The sequence below is a fragment of the Myxocyprinus asiaticus genome, chromosome 25, assembly GCF_019703515.2.
Source record: "Myxocyprinus asiaticus isolate MX2 ecotype Aquarium Trade chromosome 25, UBuf_Myxa_2, whole genome shotgun sequence".
NCBI lineage: Eukaryota > Metazoa > Chordata > Actinopteri > Cypriniformes > Catostomidae > Myxocyprinus > Myxocyprinus asiaticus.
In genome coordinates, this window is record NC_059368.1 from 21128056 (window position 1) to 21153801 (window position 25746).

The 25746-nt window shown below is 38.1% G+C and overlaps 1 protein-coding gene across 1 annotated transcript in view; it reads left to right on the forward strand.

The window, feature by feature from the left end:
* Positions 1-25746, forward strand: part of akap12b (A kinase (PRKA) anchor protein 12b) — a 61591-nt gene that overhangs the window by 6828 nt on the left and 29017 nt on the right. The window contains exon 2 of the mRNA XM_051655013.1: positions 24180-24282. Within this exon, the coding sequence (XP_051510973.1) occupies positions 24180-24282 (103 nt within the window). The remainder of the gene's footprint in view (positions 1-24179; positions 24283-25746) is intronic.

Below are 25746 nucleotides of genomic sequence, written 5' to 3' on the forward strand. Positions count from 1 at the left end.
CACTCACTTTGTTGAAAAACCAACAGGGTACTCTGTTAAAATGCATTTGCGGTTTGCTTGGTTGTCTCTTTGTTTGTGTAGATTCAATTGCTAAGGTCCCCATTCGTTGAAGCCACAGTCGCAAACGTATACTCACAATAACGCTTGTGTTTGCCATTACAACAAACTACCACAAGACACACTCAGGCCGTTTTCCAAACCAACAATGCACTGATTGAGAAGTTTATAAACACCCTTTATTCTGTGATATGCTAGTGTATTCACACTATTCAAGAGTCTGGCCACACACACTCAAAAACACACATCAGTGTTTACCCTATTTAAGCTTATTTAAAATTATGAAGGAGTGCATAAAACCCTTTATATGTCAGAGCGGTAATGAGAGAGGGCTGGTGTAGGAGCGTTTGCAGTCAGATAAGAGCCTCATAAAGGATGGGACTCAAGAAGAGGAGGGAGGAGTGGAGAAGGATAGAACAGAGGGCCCATTTAGGATGGGCTGGAGTACAGGTCCCGGGGGTGCTGTGTGTGCATTGGCCTGAAGAAAGAGTGAAAGAGAGAGAGAGAGAGAGAGGGTAAAGGAGGGAGGGGGTGTGGGAGGAAGGTTGTTGGTTTGAATGGGAAAACATCAGGTAGAAAGAGTGAAAGAGTGGGAAAGCAAATAGATAGACAATTAGCTTCTGCTTTGTAGCTCTGAGAAAAGAGAAACGTGAGTAAATTCAATGACTCACTAAGATGGGAAATGAAGAGAGATTTTTTCTATATTTTACTTTGAGAATGGAGTTTTTGTATATGAAGTGAATTGATATGATTTTCTTTTGAAAGATAATGGACAGATGTGAGATGTCATGCTGACTTTTTTGCAGTCACATAGAATACAGGTAGTACTGAGGACTGAGATTAAGAAAAACTTGCTGTAAGGTAGCATGAAGGTGTGTGGAAGGAACAGAAAAAGCTTTAATATTAGTAATAGACAGTACATCCCACAAAATAACTAATAATCAAACCCTTGATCATAACCAGCCCAGACAATGCGCTGATTTTTGGGAAAATCTGGAATGGATTGAATGGATGGAACATAGGTGTAACCAGGTTCAGGTTGAACTTTTCAACCCCTAAAGTTCAGCCCCCCTAAAAATCTGTGACTTTGCAATCAGCACGTAAGAGTTTTAAACAGCTGCAGCTGCAATGGTGCACTTGTTTGAAGCGCGAGGAACTTTGGAGGCTTTTCTTGCCTGTAAAGACTGACTGACCAATAGCTTTGGAGTATGGGCTGTGAAGGAGCATATCACTGGTTTGACCAGCTGAATGAAAATGCCCCATTTCCTCATTCAATTCATGAACTAGCGAGGATCAGCGTCTTATTATGACCGATTGAAGGAGAGGAGGCATGTTGCTCGTTTAGTTTGTAACAAGGTGAGAAAGGGTGAGAAAGGGTCTGGATTAATTAAGAGTAAAAGTGATTAATGACATTACAATGACATCAGGACGTAAATAAAACCTGTAATTATTTTTAGGTTATGTCATCTTTTTGTATACCTTGATGGTCATGCACAGCATTTCACAAAATGGTATGCTTTGTTGTCATTTGCAGGGAAAATGCTTGTGATATTTAAACACTGATAAAGTCTCTTAGTAGACACGCTGATTTTAATAAAGTATAATTAGATTTGTTTCGGTCGTGAAAGTTTCTGTGCTTTATCAATAGTTTTGGAGATTTACAAAAATGGTTACTAAACAAAAACTGGTGTTTGATAGAACTTGCGAAATTACTGATTTTCTATAATAAACACAATTTTCTTTTAATTTGTTAATAAATGGAAAATAAATAGAATTCTCTTTTTTTTTCCTTTTTTTTATGGTTCTTTGAACAGTATCAGTTTTTTATATCTTTTTGTTAATATAAACTTTCAATATTCTGAATGTACAGGACATTAGCTGGCCATCTTGAATTATGTAAACACAGTAAAAGAAAAAAAAAAAAAAAGAATGAAGCACTATCAGGGCTCGACAGTAAGGACTGCCCGATGGCCCGGGGCCAGTGTGAGAAAGAATCGGGCCAGTTGTTAGAAATGTCACTTGCCCGATCGGGCCAGTGCTGCATTTATAACATTAGTGCAAACAAACAACAAGCGAGAGAGCACAAAAATTACACAGAGCGAACGAAGTCTTCTAACCGAGGAGTGAGTGTGAGTATATTTATCTTGCAAAGACGCGCAAATGCATAATATACTGGACGCGCCAATGCACAGTCGCGGGCATGCACAAGATCGTGCAAACACCAAGCGCACTCTCCTAGCACTGTCCTCGCTCTTTTCCAAGTGTCTTAGCAGCAGCTATTACCAATGTGTAGAAAATAGCAGGAAAAAAACCCACCTAATGAATTTGGTAGTGGGATTTAACGTCTTGTGCAACACTTTATGTATCCCCGCACATTCCGTGTTTACAGTGCGCGAAATCCCCACATTTTTCATTTTTACATGTTGGTGAAAATTAGTAATCCACACATTGGAACACAAGAAATCAACAGTTTCTTTCTATAGGACTGAAAATCCATGTCTCTCCATGCATATGTCTCATCATCATCTCTCTCCGTGCAGCTTAAACTGTTTAACATGCATGCGCTCTCGTAAAGGGACAGAGTGCTAGTTTTATTCCCACTGTTTAAAAACAAACACATTTTCTCTCATTAATTCGCCTTTAGAGATGAAGCGCCGAATGAGATGTAATAAACTTTGTTAAACCCCAGTTATACACGTGTCTGGAAATCACAAGCTGTTCAGTATCCAAAATGTAAGTATACATTTAATTAGGTAATGTTTCAAAACGTAAACATTAATTCGACATGATAATGGCGTTTGATATGAAAAGAAGCAATATCACTATGGCTATTAGGCTATTATTATCAGAGCTGTTCAGCTGCAGGGTGAAGATGAATATTTGAAACAGTCTACTTCATATCATCCTCATAAAACACCTGTTACATGTCTCATTTCTGGACCATACAGGTATTTTTGTTTTTGTTTTTTGTATATCAGTCAGTGATGGTCTAGTTTGGGTTGTCTGATTTCATGTTATATACACATTGTTAATTCACAGATTAGACCTAATATCTACCTACTGTATATTACACATCACAACCGATTTAGTAGCAAGTTTGTTCTCTCAGCCAATAATCAAATCTTTAACTCAGTGATTAAATCTTTGATCCTTCTTGTGAAAACACTACACATGGGCAAAAGTTGCATGTCAGCATGACTAAACGGGTGACTGAAAACCCATCATCTCCTCCACAGAACTCTTGGCTTAACAGCACATGTGTAAATGGAAGGACGGCTGAGGTTAATATGATGTATTTATTAATTTATATCTATAAAGCGCATATATGGGATTACGTAAGGCATAAATCATATCTTGCAAATTATAAATGTGATTCAGTTTTGGGGACATTGTATTTTATTTTTTTTCTCCCCTTTTTCTCCTCAATTTGGAATGCCCAATTCCCAATGCGCTCTAAGTCTTCGTGGTGGCGTAGTGACTCGCCTCAATCTGGGTGGCGGAGGACTAATCTCGGCTGCCTCCACGTCTGAGACCATCAATCTGTGCATCTTATCACCTGGCTTGTTGAGCGCGTTACCGCGGAGACATAGTGTGTATGGAGGCCCACGCTATTCTCCGCGGCATCCACGCACAACTCACCACACACCCCACCGAGAGCGAACCACATTATAGTGACCACAAGGAGGTTACCCCATGTGACTCTCCCCTCTCTAGCAACCGGGCCAATTTGGCTGCTTAGGAGACCTGGCTGGAGTCACTCAGCACACCCTGGATTCAAACTCGCGACTCCAGGTGTGGTAGTCAGCGTCTTTACTCGCTGAGCTACCCAGGCCCCTGGGGGGCATTGTATTAAAAACATAAGATATGTAAAAAATATTTATCTTCAAACATATTTTTTAAAGCCATGATGGTAAAAACAGCTATTTGTCATTTTTGTGTTGGGGCCAGTGAAAATTTTGGCAGGGCCAGTAAAAATCTTTAGCACTGGCCCAACCAGGCCTTAGCGTTGAGCACTGACTATCTATATGAAAGAGTGAAATACATGAAATGTGCACATCTAAGTGTCATTGGGGGCTGAGCCCCCCCTAAGATCGAAATCCTAGAATCGCCTCTGGATTTAAATATTATGAAATGTGTTCAATGGAGCTAAGAGTAAAGCAGTCTTATGGATAGCAGAAAGCATCATTAAATTAGCCAGAATATTTAATAAAACAAACATGTAAAGGGTGTATGTATAGAGCTTTGCGAATTTTGCGATTCAGAATTTTTGTGAATTTCCAATTCTTCCAATATATACTGCACTGTATATACTGTATATATGTATGTATTTATTGTTAAATATAAACTTATGTTGGTATGGGTAAGATGTGACAATATCTAAAGATTCTTAGTCCTCACAATTTCTGTGAATGCTGTATTGATTGATGGGCTGTTACTTTGTTCCTTCTTTTAAATTATTCTACACAGCATATCGGGAAAACTGTTGTCATCAGCAGTGTGTTTGACATCTACATTCACAGTGTTCATTAATAACAAGCACCTTAAATGATCACACTGGTTTGAGATCAGCGATTCTTGTTCAGAAGTAAACCACACTCAATGAGTCCTGTGCTGAGAATATCTGATCCAGGATCAGCAGATGAGTGTAAATAGAAACTGGAGTCAGATATTATGTAGTAGTAGGATGTGGTGGAAGTGCAGCAGACAACAGGGAATCAGTGCTTTAATGAGGGTTTGGCATGGGCAGACTGTCAGGTCATTTGCTCCACTGTCCCATTCGTGCAAATGCACCAGATTGGGTGTACAGACTTTCTGAGGTTTGACTTCAGGGAAGAATTTGTGAAATGGCAAAATTAGTTAAACATCCCAGATTCCCAGTACTAAATATCAGGACTTGTGGAACACTGCTTGTCCAATCTTACTAAAGGACCTGAAGTATCTGTTGTAAATAAATATATAGGCCTAGGACCTGATGACCTCATTGATATACACATTTCTACAATACATTGTTCAAAGCAGTTAATTAAATATATTTTTATCATATAAATGCTGTGAGGAAGAATGTGGGTATATAAAAAAAACATTAGTCATTTATGTGAGGACAGAGGGAGGCACTTAATGTAATTCACTTAGATGAAGGATACAGATGGAGAGTGTGCTATCATCAGCCAGAGGGAGGTTGTGGAAGAGAGGGAAAGAAAGATGGATGAGAAAATCTATTCAGTTATGAAGTCAGGTTTATAAGAACGTTTGTCTCCCTGCTGCTTTGTTTTATTAGTATTACAAATGTTTTTATTAAGTGCTTATTAAGTTTTTGTTAAGTAATTGTGCATTAATAATTTCAGGGACCATCCTGTTTCAGAGAAGGACTTCCTACCTGGAAAACGATATTAAAGGGGGGCACGATGCTCATGAACTTCCTGTTCATTCAAAGAGTCATTGTACAGATCTTGTGTCATTTGGAGAGGGGACTTTAGTAGGGAAGCTTTTTGCTGTTTTTCAAATTGAATGCATTTTAACTGATTCAAAATTTAAACGTTTTAACTGATTCAAATCGCGTGGATGTAGAGTATGGCATGAAAGGGATATAGCTTTCTGCATTAAGTGATCATAAGGTCGTATGGCGGCAGGTGGTAGAAGGGCAGAGACAGCAAAATCAGCAGTTATCTGTTACCCAGCAAAGACGTTTAACCGATATCACTGCTGTATTGATAATCAGCACAGATATGATTCAGCAAAAGGGAATCACAGCCATGCTGATATTCAGTACAACATCACTCTTGCTTGTGTGATATTGCGTTTAGTTTTATAAAGAAGAAGCTTATATTGCATAACTTACATTTAAGACACAATATGGCCAGTTATTTTGATTAATTTTGCTCCAACAACGAAAATAGTTCCAAAAGCAGCCAAACTGATTTTCTGTCTGCGGAGTGATACAAACAGTGAAACATTCCAGTGCTGTTATATGAAAATCAGCGCTCTTGGAATGCCACTTGTCCATAAAAAAAATTGGAGGACTGCTAGTTATGTGCAAATTACATGATATATTGATTTCTTCACCAATGTTTTCTTTACATACAGACAAAATAATTGGTGGAGCATTTAAACAGAATTTGTAAATACTCTTCATTCTGACCCTGCCAGAGCATATCTCTCTCTCTCTCTCTCTCTCTCTCTCTCTCTCTCTCTCTCTCTCTCTCTCTCTGGAATGGACCTGTTTATATGGTGTCAAAATAGAAGGGTTATACTTTCGCCAGCCAACTCTCACTGTTCTCCTCCGCCACGCTCACTCTCTTTTTTGTTTTTCATTACCCTACTCCCTCTCTCCCTATTTAGAAGTAAATCTGGCCTCATAAAATGTTAAGTGCCAGAGTTACATAAAAACACAGTCTTCCAAAATAGAAAAAAGAGAGGCCAATAAGGGCAAAGGAAGAACAAAATGTATAGTGTATAACACACAAGGCATCCACTAACATATTCTCTTTAATTAATTATAAGGAGCAAAAAAATTGGGCTCTGTTTTACTCTTTTTCTCAAGTAAACAAGCGATCCCATCTTATTTCCTTATCTGCTGAATTATTCCTCACTAGAGTTGGACTTGTGCTGATAAAAGTGAAGCTCTCTCCTTGTGTAGAGCCCAGACTAAGTGCTTTCATCAGGAGCCAGCATCAATAACATTTCATTATTGACCTGCCAGAAATAGACAATCCCTCTCAACCATTTGCTTATGTCTGCACCTCACAGCTCGGGAAACCTACTGTACTTGTGAACAGCAACTAAAGAGTCCTGGATGTGCTGGTTTCACAGTTTATTACAATTGTAGTGGAGACTATCAACCCATTTCATAGCTAATTTGAAGATAAATATCAGCCGAAACTCAGAAGAATGGATTCTGGAAGTATTTTGGACTTGACAGTGAATTCTCAACCACAGGTGATTCAGTACTTTTGAATATATTTTGGCTTGTTTTAAATGACTAACTATCATTGGTGAGATTACTGGCATTCTAATGCAGATTGTGTCTGGTGAGAATAAGTCTAGTCCAGTTGCACATAGACAAATGAGGATGCTGGGTGTTGGTAGCCATACAAATTACAAGTGTAATGATGATCTTTTCCCTAAAAATGGAATGGTCTAGTAGAATGCACCGTCCAGCTGGTCCCACATCATTTGTATGCTAGTATTATTGATTAGCTGATTGGTTTTAGCACTGATATATAATATAGAATTGGATTGCTCTTGATGTCAAAAAAGTGAAGCCACTGCGCCACCATATTGCTATGCCCAAACATTCCAATGTCCTTTAATAGGAAATCATCTCGTTTCAGCGAGTAAACATTAGTCATCCAACCACCGATTTTATATCTCAAATCTGCATGTATATCTCCACAACGCAAACGTCCTACACATGTATTTATTTATTTATTTAAAGTAGGGAATTTTTCCTGTTTCTTGAAAGCCCGAGCGAGTTATGTGTATCTATATCAAACAGTCTACCTCTAACAAGCTTCAGTGGCAAACAGATCAGCTGAATGTAAACAAGTTCACTGAAACTGAGGTAAGACACAAACAGACATTTTCAGAATTATTTATTGTGATTATCGAAGTGTTTTTTCATAGTTACTTGTTTTATGTTTTCATCAAAAAGTGCCTTTTCTCGCTGTCACTGTGAGCGCTCTCTCTCCCTCTTATCACACATGCAGTGGGTGCGCAGAGAGGGAGACACGCAAAGCTGGTTAAAATTAAACTGACTTGATGGCAAACAAACATGTATTTATGACATGTATCCATGTATGACTACAGAGAGCACTTCAATAAGCAAATCCTGGGCATTTAAGGTGATTTAGAAATCCTGGTCTGACTTTTTTAAAGTCCCGTTTGGGGGTAAGTACGTATTGTCACCCTAAACAAGCAGTTATTACAGCTTTTCCTACCTTTGGTGATCATTGTGCTGCATTGATAGGCTGAACACAAGGGCAGGTGAATGCTCTGACATCGCGATCTGCGTATATCTTCTCCCTCATAACGAATATTATCCAGAATGAGCAAATTAAACATTAAACATGACTGTCACTAGAGGGCGAAATGCGACTGTTGTATCTGGAGATCAGAGACGGTGAAATGGGAGCTTTTTTGCCTGTCAGTCATTGATGCTCTATGACAGTTTGGGCATACCAAGATGGCCGCTTGAACACTTCCGGTGGCTTCACCTTCTACTGGCAGTTTACCATTGCGTCAGCGATCCAGTTCTATATACATCAGTGGTTTTAGCTGATTTCATGACTGATGTTTCTCTGCAGATGGGTGGACGTACCCCTGTTCTTGTAAATGTTTGCTTGTACTGTGTGTTGTGCCATGCATGTATCAATAAGCCTTAGAATCCAATGTTAAGATCAGAGAGTTTATGCAAATACAAACACACAGAGCAATAATGATGATGTCAACAAAATTGGACAGAACCCGCAATCAGTGGATGATGGTACAAGATGTGATGTCATCACAGACAGGAACCACTCCCATTCAAATGAAATGAGAAAAAAAAAAAAAAGAAAGAATCAGAAAATCTGATATGTGTTTGTTGAGTTGACTACTGAGTTTTAACTTAGATTTAAGCAAAACTCATGGCAATACTAATACAGATGTGTTAACCTCTCTTTTATTTCAGAAAATAATCCAAGATCCAGTTGATTTGGACTTTTTAGCCATTCTTTCTATAAGAAGATCTTGCCTGAAGCTGTTTAATCCCACTCATCAAAAAAAGAACAGCTCTTCCATTGACACTAAATGTACTAGTATTGTTGGCTCCACTTTGGTTAGATACAGTATGTCTGATTAATGATTAAATGTAAATCTAACATTTTCCTTTACTTTAAGAATGTTTACTGTTTGTAAAGTTGTGGTGACCATCTTGCTGTATCCCTTAGAGAGTAGTTCAGTGAGATCAATTTAGCTTCCATTTACCGTAGAGTCAGAAGTCTTTGAGAGATTTACTCTCCTTCTGTCCTAAGAGCCCTTCAGTCTGTCAAAAATTCATTTTATTCATTTCATAGCTTCCTGGCATGCTTATTACACCTTTTCATTCACACTTTACAATACAATCTTTTTTATCTTTCATATTTGTATGTTTGTCAAGGAAGAGGAAAATGATTGTACAAGCAGTTGGAGCTTCCAAAATGATCCCTTAACATCTGGTTTCTAATTACTGATACGAAGGTGCAGGCAATACAGAAACTGAATGTGTAATAAAAGATTGTGAATGAGTAAAATCAATATTGGAAACAGGTTCTAGCATCCAATTTAAGTCACAAGGTAGCGTTACTGGGGCATTCACGGCTGCTCATTTGTACTAGTTGACGAGTCAACCAAAAAAGTTGTGGACTAGTCGGTGGGTCACTGTGTAAATGTAAATGATTAAATGTAAAAATGTACCTTATGTAAATCACATGACATCCTACAGCAACTGTGGTCTTTGCTGTTTCTGACAAGTCCAGCACTGCATTGATGGAGAGTGTGTGAGTGGAGAGAATGTCTTTTGGCTTGTATCATGTGAACACTCCAAATCAAAAATGCTCTAGTTTAGCTTTATTTTCACTTTTGCATAATAAAAACTGATTTGCATGCAAATACACTGCCACGCAGTTTGTGGACAACTGAAGTTATGTGATCTACGACTAGACAGAGAGACCCAATACATTGACTAGAGGCAGAACTAATCACTTCGTAGGTGCGACACCTAGTTACTAATGAATAGTAAATAAAAGTAATTGAGTCAGTATGTTTACATGCACAGCTGAAATTGAGCTACAGCGATTTTTGCATAATCAAGCTACTATCTGTCTGTCCAAGTATACTTGACACAATACATAATCCAATATTTGGAGGAAGGATGACAAATATGCCGTTTAAAAACACATTGAGAGTCAGCTCTTTCTTTCCAGCATGATAACTTTCGAAATCGCCACGTTGTTTCTGAGAGTTGAAAACAGGAATTAATTGTGTTTGTTCAATCAGTGATGAGCACGATTCTGAGCTTGATTTTAACCCTCTAACATTACATTTTTACACCACTGATGGTTAGGTTTGGGTTTGGGGGTACAGTTTATAATAAGCATCCCTCTTCACTGTATCACAGCCTGTACTGCAGAAAATAACTCGCTTTTGGCACCCCTCTGTGGACATTACACCTGGAAAATGGCACTCACAAGTACCCATCCACCAAAATTCTGAGGTTGCTTTTAACCCTCTAACATTAGATTTTTACTGCACTGATGGTTAGGTTTGGGTTTAGGGGGGTACAGTTTATAAAATGTGCATCCCTCTTCACTGTATCACAGCCTATGCTGCAGAAATAACTTGCTTCACCATTTTTTAGTCTGACTGAAATGTAATTGTCAATGTTTTTGGACTTTGGTGGGATTTTGAGGTTGCTTTTAACCTTCTAACATTACATTTTTACTACACTGATGGTTAGGTTTGGGGGTTGGGTTGGGGGGTACAGTTTTTAAAATACGCATCCCTCTTCACTGTATCACAGCCTGTACTGCAGAAAATAACTAGCTTTACAACTTGCTTTTGGCACCCCTCTGTGGACATTACACCTGGAAAATGGCACTCACAAGTAGCTGTACACCCAAAAACCTTTATCTCTTTGGCCACTGGGGACATTGTTTTGCATTTCTGTAAGCACAGATGAATTTAACTGTGATGGAAGAAAGGTGCCACCCATTGTTCCTGGCAGGCTACTCTGCCTTACAGGCTCCATATGGTTAAGATTAGGATGGGGGCGGGGTTAGGGTAATGCTGCCTTCCAGGAACAAACTGTGGCCCCTTAAGTATAGTGGCCGATTTTAGCTAAAGAAAAGTCAACCTACTGTTTTTTATTTCATTGTGAGATCAGTCTGTTCATTCAGGGCATACATGCGCACAACGTCAAGGCCAATTGTGGTCAGATTAATATATATACATGCAAGGCAAAGCTGAGCTACAGTAAAACTGCATTATCTAGGTTTGTTAGACTTCGCAAAACTCTGACTGTCAAGATTTCAGTCAGACAAAAGCGTTTACGTTACATTCTTAAAAGACAAATTATTTTTTTAGTCTGACTGAAATGTAACTTTAAAGTGCATGTAAACAAACTGATAGTTTGTATGTAAATCTCTTAGTACACAATGGTTTGTTTAGATAGTATCCTATTTCTTTACATGAAAAGATGCTTTCTGCTTTGCTATAGTTTGAGGAAGTATTATAATCATGGTACAGTTCCCGTTGCTCCAGTTTGATATTGTCAGTGTTTTTGGACTTTGGTGGTCATTTATACAAAGAAGGGATCAGGGGGAGGAGGATTTCCTGTATCAGGCACATGCGCTGTTTCCCCTTCACTGCAGTGCAGACTCTCATCAGCTCTCTGCTGTACCAAAAATAACCAGCTGCTGTCCTGTCTTCTCTCTGCCTCTCTCCCTCTCTCTCTCTCTCTCTCTCTCTCTCTCTGAGGACAGAATAACCCTTCTTCATCCTTGGAAGTCAAATCATGACTAACGCTTTGTGACAAACTGCTGTGATCCTCTTTTTCTGGTGTTCAGGTGCAAATGTGTTTCTTTATGTGAGTTTATGTGGGGGTGGGGGCCTGAAAGCAGATTTGTAAGCATCCACAGAGAGTTGATTGAAAGGTCATATATCACTCTGGCTGGCCGCCGAACCAGGAAATTTTGAAATGTTATCTGTAGATCTGTCTATACCAAGAGTAGCAGTATATAGAGAGTCCTAGAATACCCGGTAGTAAACACTGATTGCGTTTTCTGGGCTAATTAGAGAAGGTAAAGATGGTTTCCGCTGTTAAGACTTGTTTGACATGGCTTTTAAAAGCTTTGATCACACTTGGTTACACTATAACACAAAATAAACCCACATATTTCCAATTTGGCTCTATATATTTTTTTTCTGGTGATTAAAATCATTAACTTTTTGAAACACAAAAAAAGATGAGTAGTTGTTTCAGATTTGATTCACTACAGCAAGCTCCAAAATGGTAATAAAGAACCATAACAAGCATCATAAAGAAATTTGACAGCTCTGATTTTCTCATTTTCATTTTGGGTGAACTATTTCATTAAGAGAGCTTGATAAGCCTTTTTTTTTTTTTTTTTGTGCTAATTTTCAGATGTTGAAAAATGTATTTATTTATACAAAACTGGGATTCATATACATGCATAAGATAGTTTATTGATAACATCGTGACCTTGAGGATGCGCATAAGTCAAAATATATGTTTATTAACTGATACAGGATGCAGGACTGTCCTAAACTTTTCTAGCAGTCCAGATCAAGGCTGTGTCAGTTTCATTGGCATTGTATAGGAGCAAGTCACTTTTAAATTATCTGAAACAATTTGTGAATGTGCATGTCTCCTCCAAAGCGGTCACATGCCTCTATGCCAGTAACATTGTTAGGGCATAAAATTAAATCACGCAGCATGTGAGTATCTCTATGAGCTTGGGCAGTACCTTTGCCTGAAACCATTCTGTATCTTCTTCACTTGTATAATAAGATCATGAGGCTGTTGGCAGCAATACATATATGAGCTAATGTTCCTGGGGTTGCATCTAATGTTTTCGGGTCTACTGGAAAAAAGCACTTTGTGTCTCCTCAGTGTCTGTTTTCAAATTTAAAAGCTGAAGTGTAAACATTTTTGAATATTATATTATCAATGCATAATGTGCAGAGACAACTATTAGCAAGTCATTCTTAGATTGATTTTCAATGAAAGTGTAAATCTTTGGCTCCACCAATGCTGTAAGTTTGGGGCGTGACTACCTGTTTGTTTGACCAATGGAAGACAGGAGTGTGTTCAGGAAATCTGTTTGAAAACAGTAATTATTTTTACAGTTGCTTTTGATGCTGCTTGTGGCACATAAATTACACACAGCATTAAGTAGTTACAGTTCACATACAGTTCAGTACTACAGATCTTTTTGTCTGAAACTTGTTAGTCAGTGTGTTAGGCAACCCTTCAGAATTTTTCATTTCTTGAATCCCCTTTCCCTTTAATTCTGTAGCCATTGAACTGATCTCATCTAGAGCCTCACTTTAAACTCCAGATTGTTGTTTCATCTCAGTAACAGTAGAGTCACGTCTGAACTTTTCCTTTCTTCTTATGGTCTGAACTACAGATACAGGAGGACCCTAGGGATAAAAGGAGGGAGAGGATGTTTATTGTTTCAGACTGACAGTGGGGGGCTGAATCTGGGACGCTCTGGCTGATCTGCCGGAGACACAGGGAGGTCCTGTCCTATCACATTGATGTTTGCTCATGAGGGTGGCCTTGGTGACAGCTGTTTGGGGAGTGGGAGGAATGAAGGACTCGTATTATTGATGGGAGACAAATAAGGGGGCCAGGAAAATCAGGGAAACAGTTGGAAGACTGTTATATACATAGACATCTTATTGAATGGCATATATACAAGTTCCTGGAATTAGTTACAAAAATATATATATATTTTTTAACAACTCTCATCTAATCTGATTGGATAAGCAGCATTCCACATTCCAAGCATGCTGATATTTAGTGTAACAGCGTTGGGTTGCTTCACTGTTTGTATTACTCTGCTTGTGTGGGTTTGCAGTGTTCAAGACAGGCTACCAGACTTGTGCAGCCTCACAGAAGGGTTAAAAAGGCAAAATGTCTGGCCATAATGGGTCTTAATTGTAAGTTACTTGATATTAACTTCTTAGAAATTGATCTGTTGAATAAAAGCAATATCACATTTGCCATCATGCTGTCCTACTAAAGTGACAGCCCCAACACACTCTCACGGCGAATTCGTCAGGTTACGTACGACTTTTCAAAATTTGTATGATATTGTGCGACTGCACTCATTGAATTGCTACGACTTTCACTACAGCCAATGACATCGCTGGACATCTTTTCCATCTAATATGTGACAATTACTTGTGTCTGTCACACACAGCAGCTTCCTATCATGTTTACACACTCTACTGATTGGTTAAGTTTAGATAAGGGGTTTGGGTTAGAGCATAATATTAATAAGTATGTCCTTAATGCCTTGTGTGCGGAACCTGCACTTCCGCATTAGACATCCGGGAATTTGCACGTGATGAAGTCGTACGACTTTATGCGAACAACATTGTGTGACACCATACGAAATAGCCAACTCATAAATTATGTACGACTTTTCATGAGATCGGGTTGGACAGCCCTGTGCATATGGCCGAATCACAGCCGTGTTGATGTTCAGTACAACAACACAACCAGTGTGATACGCATATAGCTCCGGTTCAGTGCCAAAGAGTTAAAGAATTCACTGCATATGTTTCCATGTAACAAACAAATCAGAAGCCAACATGAAGAAAGTTTTAGCAAGGTGAGCACTTAATCTCTGGCAGCCTTGGAGAGATGTGATTCATCAAGTCAAAGTGAAGAAATGCAAAGCAGTCATTATGCTATATGTACATCCTAAGCGTAAATGCCATAAATTTGCCACAGCATAATAAGTTTAGGCACTAAGATGATGTGTTTGTCTGCTTTTGAAGCCACAAATTTTCCCCTTCAGTGAATGAGAAATGGGTGGTTTGGAGTGTGTAGTTCTGGTTCTGATTCAGAGTTTGAATGGGTTGATGATTTGTGGACCTCAAAGACTGTTCTGATCTGGAGCAGTGTTACTGAGTCAAATTGACTGTAGGTTCATTAGATATGATTAGGCCTATAAGAGCGCAGTATATTTTGGTGGCCTGTTTGTCAGGATCAAGTTGTGAGCGCTGCTATGCGCTAGCCTATTAAAACACTGAGGCAGTTTACTACAGTAATACTACACTAGTGTAAATTGTTTGCGAAACAAGTGACTGGTGTGCGGATGGGTGTGTGTCCTGACCTAAATGAGAAAGACTGAGTTTTGCTGTGTGTTGCCAGAGGCTGATCGTTTCACATCTGTGTTTGTGTAGAGGGAGATGATGCACACAGTTTGTGGTCTCGGAGGCTCCAGTACCGACTTTGTGTTACAATGTGTGTCTGTGTGCTTAACCCCCTAAACAAAGCACATTTTCTTTTCTCTCATTGCTGGATGAGTAGTGTACCATTTCAAAATTCATCTGGAATTTGAGCAGATTAAGTAATTTGAAATTAGTCTCTCAAAGTAAATGCCCTTCAGAAGGCTGCTGACAATCACTGAAAACAATTAAATTTAGCTGTCCAAATGGAGTTTGGAAATTATTCAGACAAACTTACCTTATCTATAATGAAAGCATTAACTGTGACAATCTGTTTGGACTCATTTTATGCTTATTATTAGATTCTCTCTTAAACGTCAATATTAGTTCTATTTTACTTGCGTGTGTCTTACATAATATAAAATTAAAATTAAAATATTAATTAAAGGTCTTTATTGGAGTGTATGCCATTCCAGAGGGGGACTTTCTGAGTAGCACATTTACATTTGGCTTGCTACTGAGGGCTTTAAAGGAATAATTCACCCAAAAATGAATATTCTCATCATTTACTCACCCTCATGCCATTCTAGATGTGTATAACTTTGTTTCATCTGCTGAACACAAACAAAGATTTTTAGAAGAATATTTCAGCTCTGTTGGTTCTCACAATGCAAGTGAATGGATACCAAAAATTTGAAGCTCCAAAAGCGCATAAAGGCAGCATAAATGTAATCCATACTACTCCTGTGGTTAAATCCATGTCTTCAGAAGTGATTTCTTCTAAAACAAATCTTTCTATGTGTTTAGCAGAAAAAAGAAAGTCATACACATCTGGGATGGCATGAGGGTGAGATAATGATGAGAGAATGTTCATTTTTGGGTGAACTATCCCTTCAAGGTAACACTGGCTGTAAAGCTACTTTGAAACTATACATTAAAAAAAAAAAAAAAAAAAAAAAATCTTTGTACATTTAAATTAAATTGCCTTGACTTATTACCAGCCACAGTGTAGGTGGCACAATGTTTTGTAGAACTTGCATGTTAATGCTCATGAAGCATGATAAGCAATAGGTGAACATGAGTGAGCAAGAGAAAGGATACATTGAGCAAGAGTTAGGTGGCTTACAATGTGCTGTACTAGGGAGGTTTATTTTTCTTAACCAAGGAGTTTGTGTTTGGAACATAAACAGTAAAAAATCATGCATCTATCATGAGATCTCAAAAACCAAACTCAAACAACATGTATCTGAAAGTAGATTACATTATAACCAAAGCAAACAACTATGGTGCTAAAAGTCATAGCCACATATAGAGCTCTAGACCCGAGTGGGAATCATATCCCATAATTGGGACAATGTTGAGCAACACAGTAGATTTAAATCATTGACTGTGGTCTGTTATGTTTCCCCTATGCTCACACTGTGCTGTTAATCTGTATTTTAAAATGTATTTTAAACTTAATTTAATATCTTCTGACATCATGAATTTTAGGCCTTTCACTCTTCTCTCTTATATGTCAAGAGTGTTTGAAAAATATTCAGCCAAATCTCAAACCTTGTCCCCCCAAAACATCTACTTCCCCATCAATTATCAGGCTTCAAAGCTGTTAAGTCAACTGAATGGCTATCCTTGCAATGATGAAATTGCCTAAAGACCCTATGCAATGACTAGCATAGTTTTCTCTCATGTGTTGACGTATTTTCTATTGAAACAGAAAGTTTGGGCAGAGTATTTCGACTCATTACTGTTCTAAAATAGCCAGTAATCTTTAGTTATGTCACAGCCATGCTACTTGCTGGTAGGTTTTTGGGTGAAAGGACATTCTCATTCTAGAGAGCGTTTGATTGGACAAAAATCTGTGTAGAGCAAATAAGTCATCAATACTTTTTGTCCTTTTTCCTAAAAGAGAAAGACTTTACATTTTAAATGTGTATATTTGCTAAAAGTGAATTTTGTCCATGTTTAGGATCACTCTTGCATATAGGCCTAGATTAACTCAAAGCAAACATACTAATGGACTAAAAACCACAAAACTTCAGTATTGATTTCATTAGGTCTTTAAAGCAGTCAGTTCTTCAATTCCAATTCACCTGGACTTGGACCTGTCCCCTTCATGTAACATGGATAACTATATCAACTGCTTACTTTGTATCTAAAATCTTTCTTCCTTGTAGCCTCCTTTGATAATCACATCTGCACACTCAACACTGGAGTCCCACAGGGTTCTGTCCTCGATTATTGTCTGTCTACAGCACATTTTGCTTAATAAACAGATCACATGGTTTCTCTTATGACTTCTGATGAAACACAGCTTTATATCTAATATTCCCCTTCCATGTAAGCCTGCCTCTGTGACTTCTCAACTTGGAAGGTGTCTCATAATTACCTCATCTACTGCTGCTCACCTCTCTCCATCCTCAGAGTTGCCAGAATCAGATTAAAGATTTTTTATTTTTTTGGTCTACAATGTAGCAAAAGGGCTGGCCTCCTGTTACATACACACAATTGAACTATGTATCAAACATGTATAGTGGTTCTCAGATCTGTGGTTTGGCTGTAGATTATTATTATTAGGGGTGTATTGGGCAGATGCTAGTCAACATTTAGTTGTGCACACAGTGGAGTGTACAGGTTCTTGCTGTAAACAAGGTGATAAAGTGGTATCTATCTGTTCTCTCCTGGAGAATCTGCAATTCAGTCCTCATTAGCCAGAGGTCAGAGGTTAACAAGCATGGATAAACCATGACCCCCAAGGAGATTTTTACTACCCGATGTCAGGCGTAACATGGGTATGTGTGAAACTATTTGAATGCATACATGCTGAGAGAATGTGTGATTAAACAACATTAATCACAAAGAGTGCACCAAATGAGCATTGCTTATGTTTTACATGTGGTCTTCAGACAATTGCATATGTATATAAAAATGTGTGTCTTATGGTGTCATTATGTATTTATGATAAAGTATAATGTGGTTACAACAGGGGTTATAAAAACATGTTTCTGGCATTGATATGCTAGCCTGGGCTTTTAGTTTTATGAGATTTGACATATGGTTATATTTGTAGTTTACACCCATCTTCTCACACTGCAGTTTATCTTAGGTTGTAATAGTCTTTAAATTACCGTTTAAAGAGACTGAGGCCACACTGGGAAATGATATCTCAACAAACGTAAGGTATTCTGCAAAATATCTAAAGTTTTAAGACAAATAAAAGTGGAACCAAAGTTACAACTTCCAGTGATAAATTGATCACAGTTTTTTTTTATTTTATTTTTTTTATGTAGAGTTAATAAAATATGCATTCCTCTTCACGGTATAACATAATTTATAACAACTCCCTTTACAACTTGCTCAGTGTCCCTTTGTGGACATTTCATCAGGAAACTGGAGCTCACATGATTACTTTCAAAAACACTTCCCGCTTTGACCACTGGAGGCAGTGCTTCGAAATTCGGTAAGCACAAGCCGAGTGTAGCTCAAGAAAAGTCAATCTACTGTTTCCATATTCATTGTGAGATCAGTCTAGAGTTAGGATCATAGAAAGGATAAATTGTGTCAGCTGTGTCAGAATTGGCAGTTGAAAATAAATAAATAAATAAATAGCCAGATTCGCCTAAATTATCCATAGTCAAAGTCATTTAAAATTTCCTTGTTCTCTCTCTTTGTCACTATATATGTAGAATAATAGGCATAAAACCTTGCTTACTATCAAAACAAATGGTTTGGTATGCTGATCTTGAATCAGATTTTTTTTTTTTCAGCTAGAAAATGTCTTTGGGCCTAACAGTTTTTTCATAATGAAATAAGTGATATTGGTCATAAAACTGGGAAAGGGAGAGGTAAAGAGTTTAAAGCAGTTATGTTTGTTCCTTTATAAATTATTCAATTAGTTGATTCATCTCTGTAGGCATGTATTTTGCACTAAAATCTCAGAAGTCACAGATCTGAAAATGGCCTGTGACGTGAGGTCAAATGAAGACAGAGACGAAGCAGAGGTTTGGTTTGGGAATTTGGGTGGGGTTGCCCCCACCAGGATGGAATTCTGTGAAGGGGCCTTGGAATGTGGGGAATGACAGTCATGAGATAAGCATGGGGGTCAGGGGCTAAGAAGGGTTAAAAGGACACCTGCCGGAGCATTGTCAAAGCTGGACAAGGCTCAGGTCTTCTCTCTCATGTTTATTTCTGCCACTAAAAATAAAGCAACTTTCTTAATGCAATTGCATTGCTCACATGCTTTCCTACAGTCCCACAAGAGAGTTATTTGTGATTCCTATTACTGTTCTATTACTGAACTAGTAGGGAGCTTAACTGACCTTTTACTTAATAGAACTGTGAAGTCATTTTGATACAAAACCTACAAATTCTGTATTTCCTGTTTTCTCCAAACATTTGACACATGGCTGTGGAATCCAAGGACCAAGTAGACATTACAAAAATAATAAATAAATAATTAAAATATGCTGTTAAAGATGAGAAAATGATATATTTTATGTTGTTTTATAAAACCAGATCTAAGTATATCTTTTTCATACCGTTATTTTATCAAGATTACCTTTAAAGAGCCCATTTTCGGAGATGGTACTGTCCTGAAGGGTGCTTTTTAGATTACAATCCTGTCCAATAATGCTCCCTGGCTCCACAATGTGATAGAGAGTCCACAGTTGAGAATCAGGACATTCTACCATCACTGAAATATTGAATGTACACGAGGGAATTGTGAAATGCGTAGTTCTTTGGATCGACTGTCCAAATCCACACAAATTCCTCAGCCAGTCAGTTGGGCCTCCTCATTTTGATTTTTTATGTACTCTGTCTCTCTGTCTTAACACATTAAGTAGTTAACATGGGAGCTGATGCTAAAATTAAAACTATAAACTATCGCCTCTCAAATCGCCTCCCAAATCTTGGTTCTTCACTAAGTTCTTCTCCTGCACCTGGTTTGGCACTTCTCTTGTGCCCTAAAGTTAAGTGTTAAAACAGGTGCAGGAGAAGAACTTAGTGGATGTTCTTGGATGGTGCACACAAGGTTCCTCCCTTTTGGAAACCAGCCTGGTCCATTAGTTTGATTAAATCTTCCTTAGGGAGACTCAGTGTGTATGTAGGTGAATGTTTTTGACCATCTGTGTGTGTGTGTGTGTGTGTACACATTGAGCTCTTTTCAGCCAGACTGTTGTCAGAGCACTGCAGCCACTGAACCCATTGTGTTGTTTTCAATTATTATTATTATTATTTTAAATCAGATGTGGTTCAGATAGCATGACCGTAAATACATAAACACAGAATCCCATGTATCCCGAATCGACATAGCATAGCTTGTAATGTGCACTAATTAATGTGTAATAGGCCTGTAATTGATGAATAAGATACAGAAATACGTGAGCTTATGTTATATGTAAATAGAATGCTCTCAGATGTCTTTCATGAGTGTTGTTATGTAGGCCCAAAACATACTCTACGCAAGTACGTGAATGCAGATGCATCTAGTAGCGCACGTTCAATTGCGGTGCAGTGTTGTATTTCCGAAATTAGTCAGTCATCAAAAGTTTGCGTTGTATTTTCAGGGGTGCCACAAGGGGCGCTATAGTAGACAGTAACTTTGACCCGTTTCCACCTGGTATTAAGAAGCATTTTTGGTGATCGGATCGCATGTGGTCAGTGCTAAATACAGGTCTAAATGGGGTCTAAAACGTTTTGTGATCGGATCACAAAAACCACTTATGAATGTGGTGAAAAGTGCATCTGAACGCATCACAGATGTGTAAACGCTAATCCGTTCAGTATGCGTCCCGGTAGCAGCGAAGCACCACCCCTCGCCTGTCAATCAACCACTGTGCTAAAACAAGAGTTTAAACATTGCCGGTTACGAGCGGTTTAAAAGGAAATAACCGTCCGATCGGAAAAATGTAAAAAGCGGATATATACACATGTGATATCAACATGCAGGGACACTTTTGAGAAGCACAAACATCTGCAGCTAAGGTTAATACAGGTAATCAACTAAAATAATGGACAATTCTGCTTGAAATGTTGCTTTTGTGCTTAGATTAAATTTCAGCTGCATCAGGGAGAAATAGCGCACCATTTTTTTTAGCACTTTCTTTGTTTGTTTTTTTTACTTTGTTGCGGTTTATTATCATACAGGAACACACTGACATAATGATTGATCAAACAGAGTCCCTCCCCTCCAAATGCGATCACAAGTAGTCACAGAAGATGCATTTAAACGACCAGGTGTAAACAGCGATTTGTCTCACCTGACCACATGTGATCGGATCACTAGAGACTCATCTTCATACCAGGTGGAAACAGGGTCATAGACTGTCTTTTTCCACAGTTTGTGTTATCTTTCAGGTCAATTCTCAATGTTGCCACTAGGGCAACTATAGTGGACATTTATGTCAGATCTCTTTCTATGGTGAGTATTGTCTTTCAGGTCAAAACTCTCATAGTGGAGCAACAGTTTGAAGAGAAGCTTGCTAAACAAGTTACATCGTATAAACCTGAATAATAACAAAGATAATAAAATAGATAGTACTGGTCAACAGCTGTGCTTTATCCACAGTAAACTCTATTATGCTACTAGTATCACTTCACAGCACTGATCATTATTTTTGTTGAATAGCATCGTTCTGTTACTGTTTACTGTCTAGGACTATATCTCCTAATGGAAGGATGGCATTTGCTAATTTTAGATTAAATAATAAAATTTTAATGAACATTATGTGGTAACCATTTTTGAAAAGCAAAAAGGAACTTGAGATTGTGCTATATTGTGAATGAAGTCAAATATGAGCCTAACAAGTCCCTATATGTATGTTCAAGTGTTGTCAAGTCATGCCTAGTCATTTTTATTTGTATAATGCTTTCCACAACACACATCGTTTCAAAGCAGCTTTACAGGAAATCAGGCATTAATAGAAAAAAAAATTAACTGTAATATCTATAAAGTCTTAGAGTGATCATTGTGTAGTTTGATTAAATATGATTGTAAATTGTGTATAAAAATTAAATAGTAATTGTTTTTAGCAAGGGCGTAGATATGATTTTGACATTGGTAGGGACGTAAAAGCAGTCCGCAGAGCCCTCCCTGGAAGCTGAGGATTTTTGCATTTATGATAGACTTTTGACCGCATTTGAAAGCCAACACACTCATAAAGGGAGTTTTTATTTCAATATGTTCCTGAGACAGTAATTACACAATTTTGATTATGTAAACCAACAACATTACAATTTAGCTTTCTGTACTTCATAATAGAATATCTAAACAAGCATACAATCATAACTGAAAAAACATTATTCAGGGATTGACATTAAGGTTTTTAGTCTATATTGAGTACAAGAATATGTTAATTTATGAATTCAGTAATAAGTTAAAAGTAACTAATGATGACAAGGAGGCAGTTTAACAGAGACTTAACTTTAACTTTACTCTGTCCACAGTGCAATCGTCAGCATCTCTCATACATCACCATCAGAGTACATATACATAATGGATAGGTATTGTAGTCCACGTAACCAATAACCAAGTACCATAATCACAGAACACAAGAAATTCTTTTCTCAAATTTGTCAGCTGAATGGAACCTTGAAGGACACATTTTAAGTACTCTTACCTTTTGAAACCAGTGATCTGTTGATTTATTTCACATCAATATTGTCCAGTTTGTCCTGGTGGACATGGCACACAGCAATATTATTCAGTCTCACTTGTGTCATTGTTGTTCTGAACAAACAAATATCTGCATTTGCTCTTATAATCACATTGTTACAAGCCTATGCCTCACCTGTGACCCTGCCTCTCCACCTGCCTCTCTTCCTGCTCTCTCTGAGCTATTACCTGGCAGGACTGCTTCTGTCACTTGACCTGACAAAATAACACATGGATGCATGCCATATGAACAGTGAGGAAAAACATTTATGGCTTAGTTAAGTATTATTATTACCATTATTGTTGACTCTACACATTAGCAACTGAGAAAATATTTTAAGTGACTTACACTTTGACTGTTTGTAAAGTTGCTCCTAATGTCCATCTTTCTTTTTTGGCTGCCATCCTGAATTAGTATATCACCAAATTAGCCTAATTGCCACACACACACACACACACACACAAACTAATGTTTAGGCTTGCCACTCAACCCTGTGATTGAAAAAATGCACTGTCCCTGAATCAATATGCGACGCGATTTGTCCCGTATTTTCGTGCACAGAACTGTTGGTATAAGGATGGTGTCTTCCTCACTTACCAGTAGCCTGAATGATGCGCATCTAGTTGACGACGCTTTGGCGCTTCATACAACCGGATGTAGCTACAGCCTCACACAGGTTAGCAAGAAATGACAAAGCCACTCCTATTATCGACGTGGGTTAGGGAGGCAGGACTCATAGCAGAGAACGAGATCTGTTAACCGTTTGTGTACCACAAATTCTGATGCTGCCTGCCTGGGCCAGGACGCTCTTGTAAAAGAGATTCTTAATCTCAATGAGACTTTTCCTGATTAAATAAAATAAATAAAAACCACAAGACACCAACGGACAATAGTGGTTATATATTTTAATTGTTTGATCAAAATTATTGCTAGGGACAATTCAGCAGTTGCTGGATGTAGGGACATGTCCCTAGCATCCCTACTAAATTCTACACCCTTGGTATTTAGAACCCCTTTGAGCAAGCTGAAGGTGACTGTGGCAAGGAACACAAAACTCCATAAGATGTTGGTTAATATGTGTGTTTTGGCTGTGGTGTATGTAGTCCAAAACAAATGGACTATACCATTTGTATACTCAACAAATAAAGTATACTCAACTCAGTTATATTCACAATATAGCAGACCCTCTTGTAACTTATTTCTTAAATTAATAATATGATTTAATGGCACAGACATTTGAATGTAACTCTGTGTCACAGCAACGCAAGAGCGCATGTTTGGGACCTCTTGCTTGCAATTTGTTGGCCAAGTATTCGCATCTACATTTGCATACTTGAGTAAAGTATGTTTCTTGCTGTAGGGTGTTGCACAGATGTGTTGCATCTTGTACCATGTTGTTTGCCACAGCATAAAAACAATCAAATTCAGCATATTGCAGAGGTCAGCTGCTTGTAGCAAAGAACATTTTATAATTCTTACCCTCCCCCTCCCTCTTTTCTCTCCCTGTCTTTCATTCTTTCCTTTTAGCCTCTTCAGAAGAATGGACAGATCTCTATCTCCAGTCTTAATGGGAAGACAGATGATCAGACAGAATTTAATGGTCACGCGGAGGAGAACCCACCGGCCGAGGGTATGTGTAATGTCCTCTATGTGCTCATATCAATATGTGCTTGTATGTTATGTCAATGGCCTCAATATCTTTACTACCATGGCTGTGTGTTATATGACAATGACTGACACTAATAGTGAGCTGCCACCCAGTGTTTGGAGTCTGTGTGTGTGTGAGGCTTAAGATGTGATCTTTATCTCTTTATCTTGTGTGCCCTCATACCCCAACTGATCCTTCACATGATCCCCAGCTAACCGAGAGAGCAGAACACCTACATAGAGGCTATGGTGACTGGACACCACATAGACCTCCTTTGGGACTGTTTACACAGGGCATGTTCTTGCATCCATCATGTTTCTATGTAAACATGCACTAGAATGGTGTTCTTGACCGTTGCAAAATGTCTCTCTGTTTTTTTAAGAGTCTCACACAATGAGCACCTCATTTTTTAGACATCATGTAAAGTTGAAAGAAGTTCAAATTTTAAAATGTTTCTTGAGAGCCCTTCCCAGCTGGGGTTTTTTTTTTTTTTTTTTAAGTGCAAAAATGTGTCCTGTGTGAACAGCCCCTTACTCTCCGCTGTAACTCCCCTGGCCATTTCTCTTAAACACCGTCTGTAAGAAAACCCTAAAGCAATAATGCATACCATATTTATTTATATTTGGTTTTTGCATTCTTTCCTTATGTTTCAACTCAGAGAGACCACCGAGGTGTTTCCCCCCAATAATATTTAGCAAGCCATGACCTACTTGGCTCATTAAAGAGTCCTGTGCATGTTTCTAATAAGCTTACCTTATTGCATGTGTAGAAATTTAAGATTCTTTTAAATATGGAGGTATGCCCTGTGACCTCAGAGGAACCGTACAGTTCTAATAACTCCCATTGTTATGCTCATATAGAGTAATTTTATCATGAATTAAATAGAAAAAAAAAAAAAACAACAAAGCATAGCAATGAAAATTGGAATTGTTTATTTGCACTTTAATGTGTATAAACAATGAATCATGAATGTGATACAACTGAAACATGGGCTAGGCAGTACTATATATAGGATAGTATGCTAATCGATTCAAGTAATAAATTCAACACAAACAAATTCATATTGCCTTTACAGACAAAAAACAAAAGTTGCAGTTGTCTCTGAAAACTGCAACAAGTTGCACCCGTACAAACTGCAACTGCATCCATACATTAGAGCCATAAAACATTAAAAAGCTCCTCTATCTTTTACTGATGGCTGTTTGTCGATACTATGTGTCATCCACATTGAACACATAGCTAAAATATTGAGAGTATTTCCTTGTTGTATCTTGGTAGTATTAGCACTGGTAGAATTAACCCTATAAAGCCGTTTGTATCTAAAGCCTCTTCATCATCAACATGATGAATACTTTGCTGAAAAACCTGTTGTATACAATATACTAGATTAAAAATTATTGTTTTTGAAAAAGATATTTACCGCTGTGGCATTTATGGGCTAAGAGA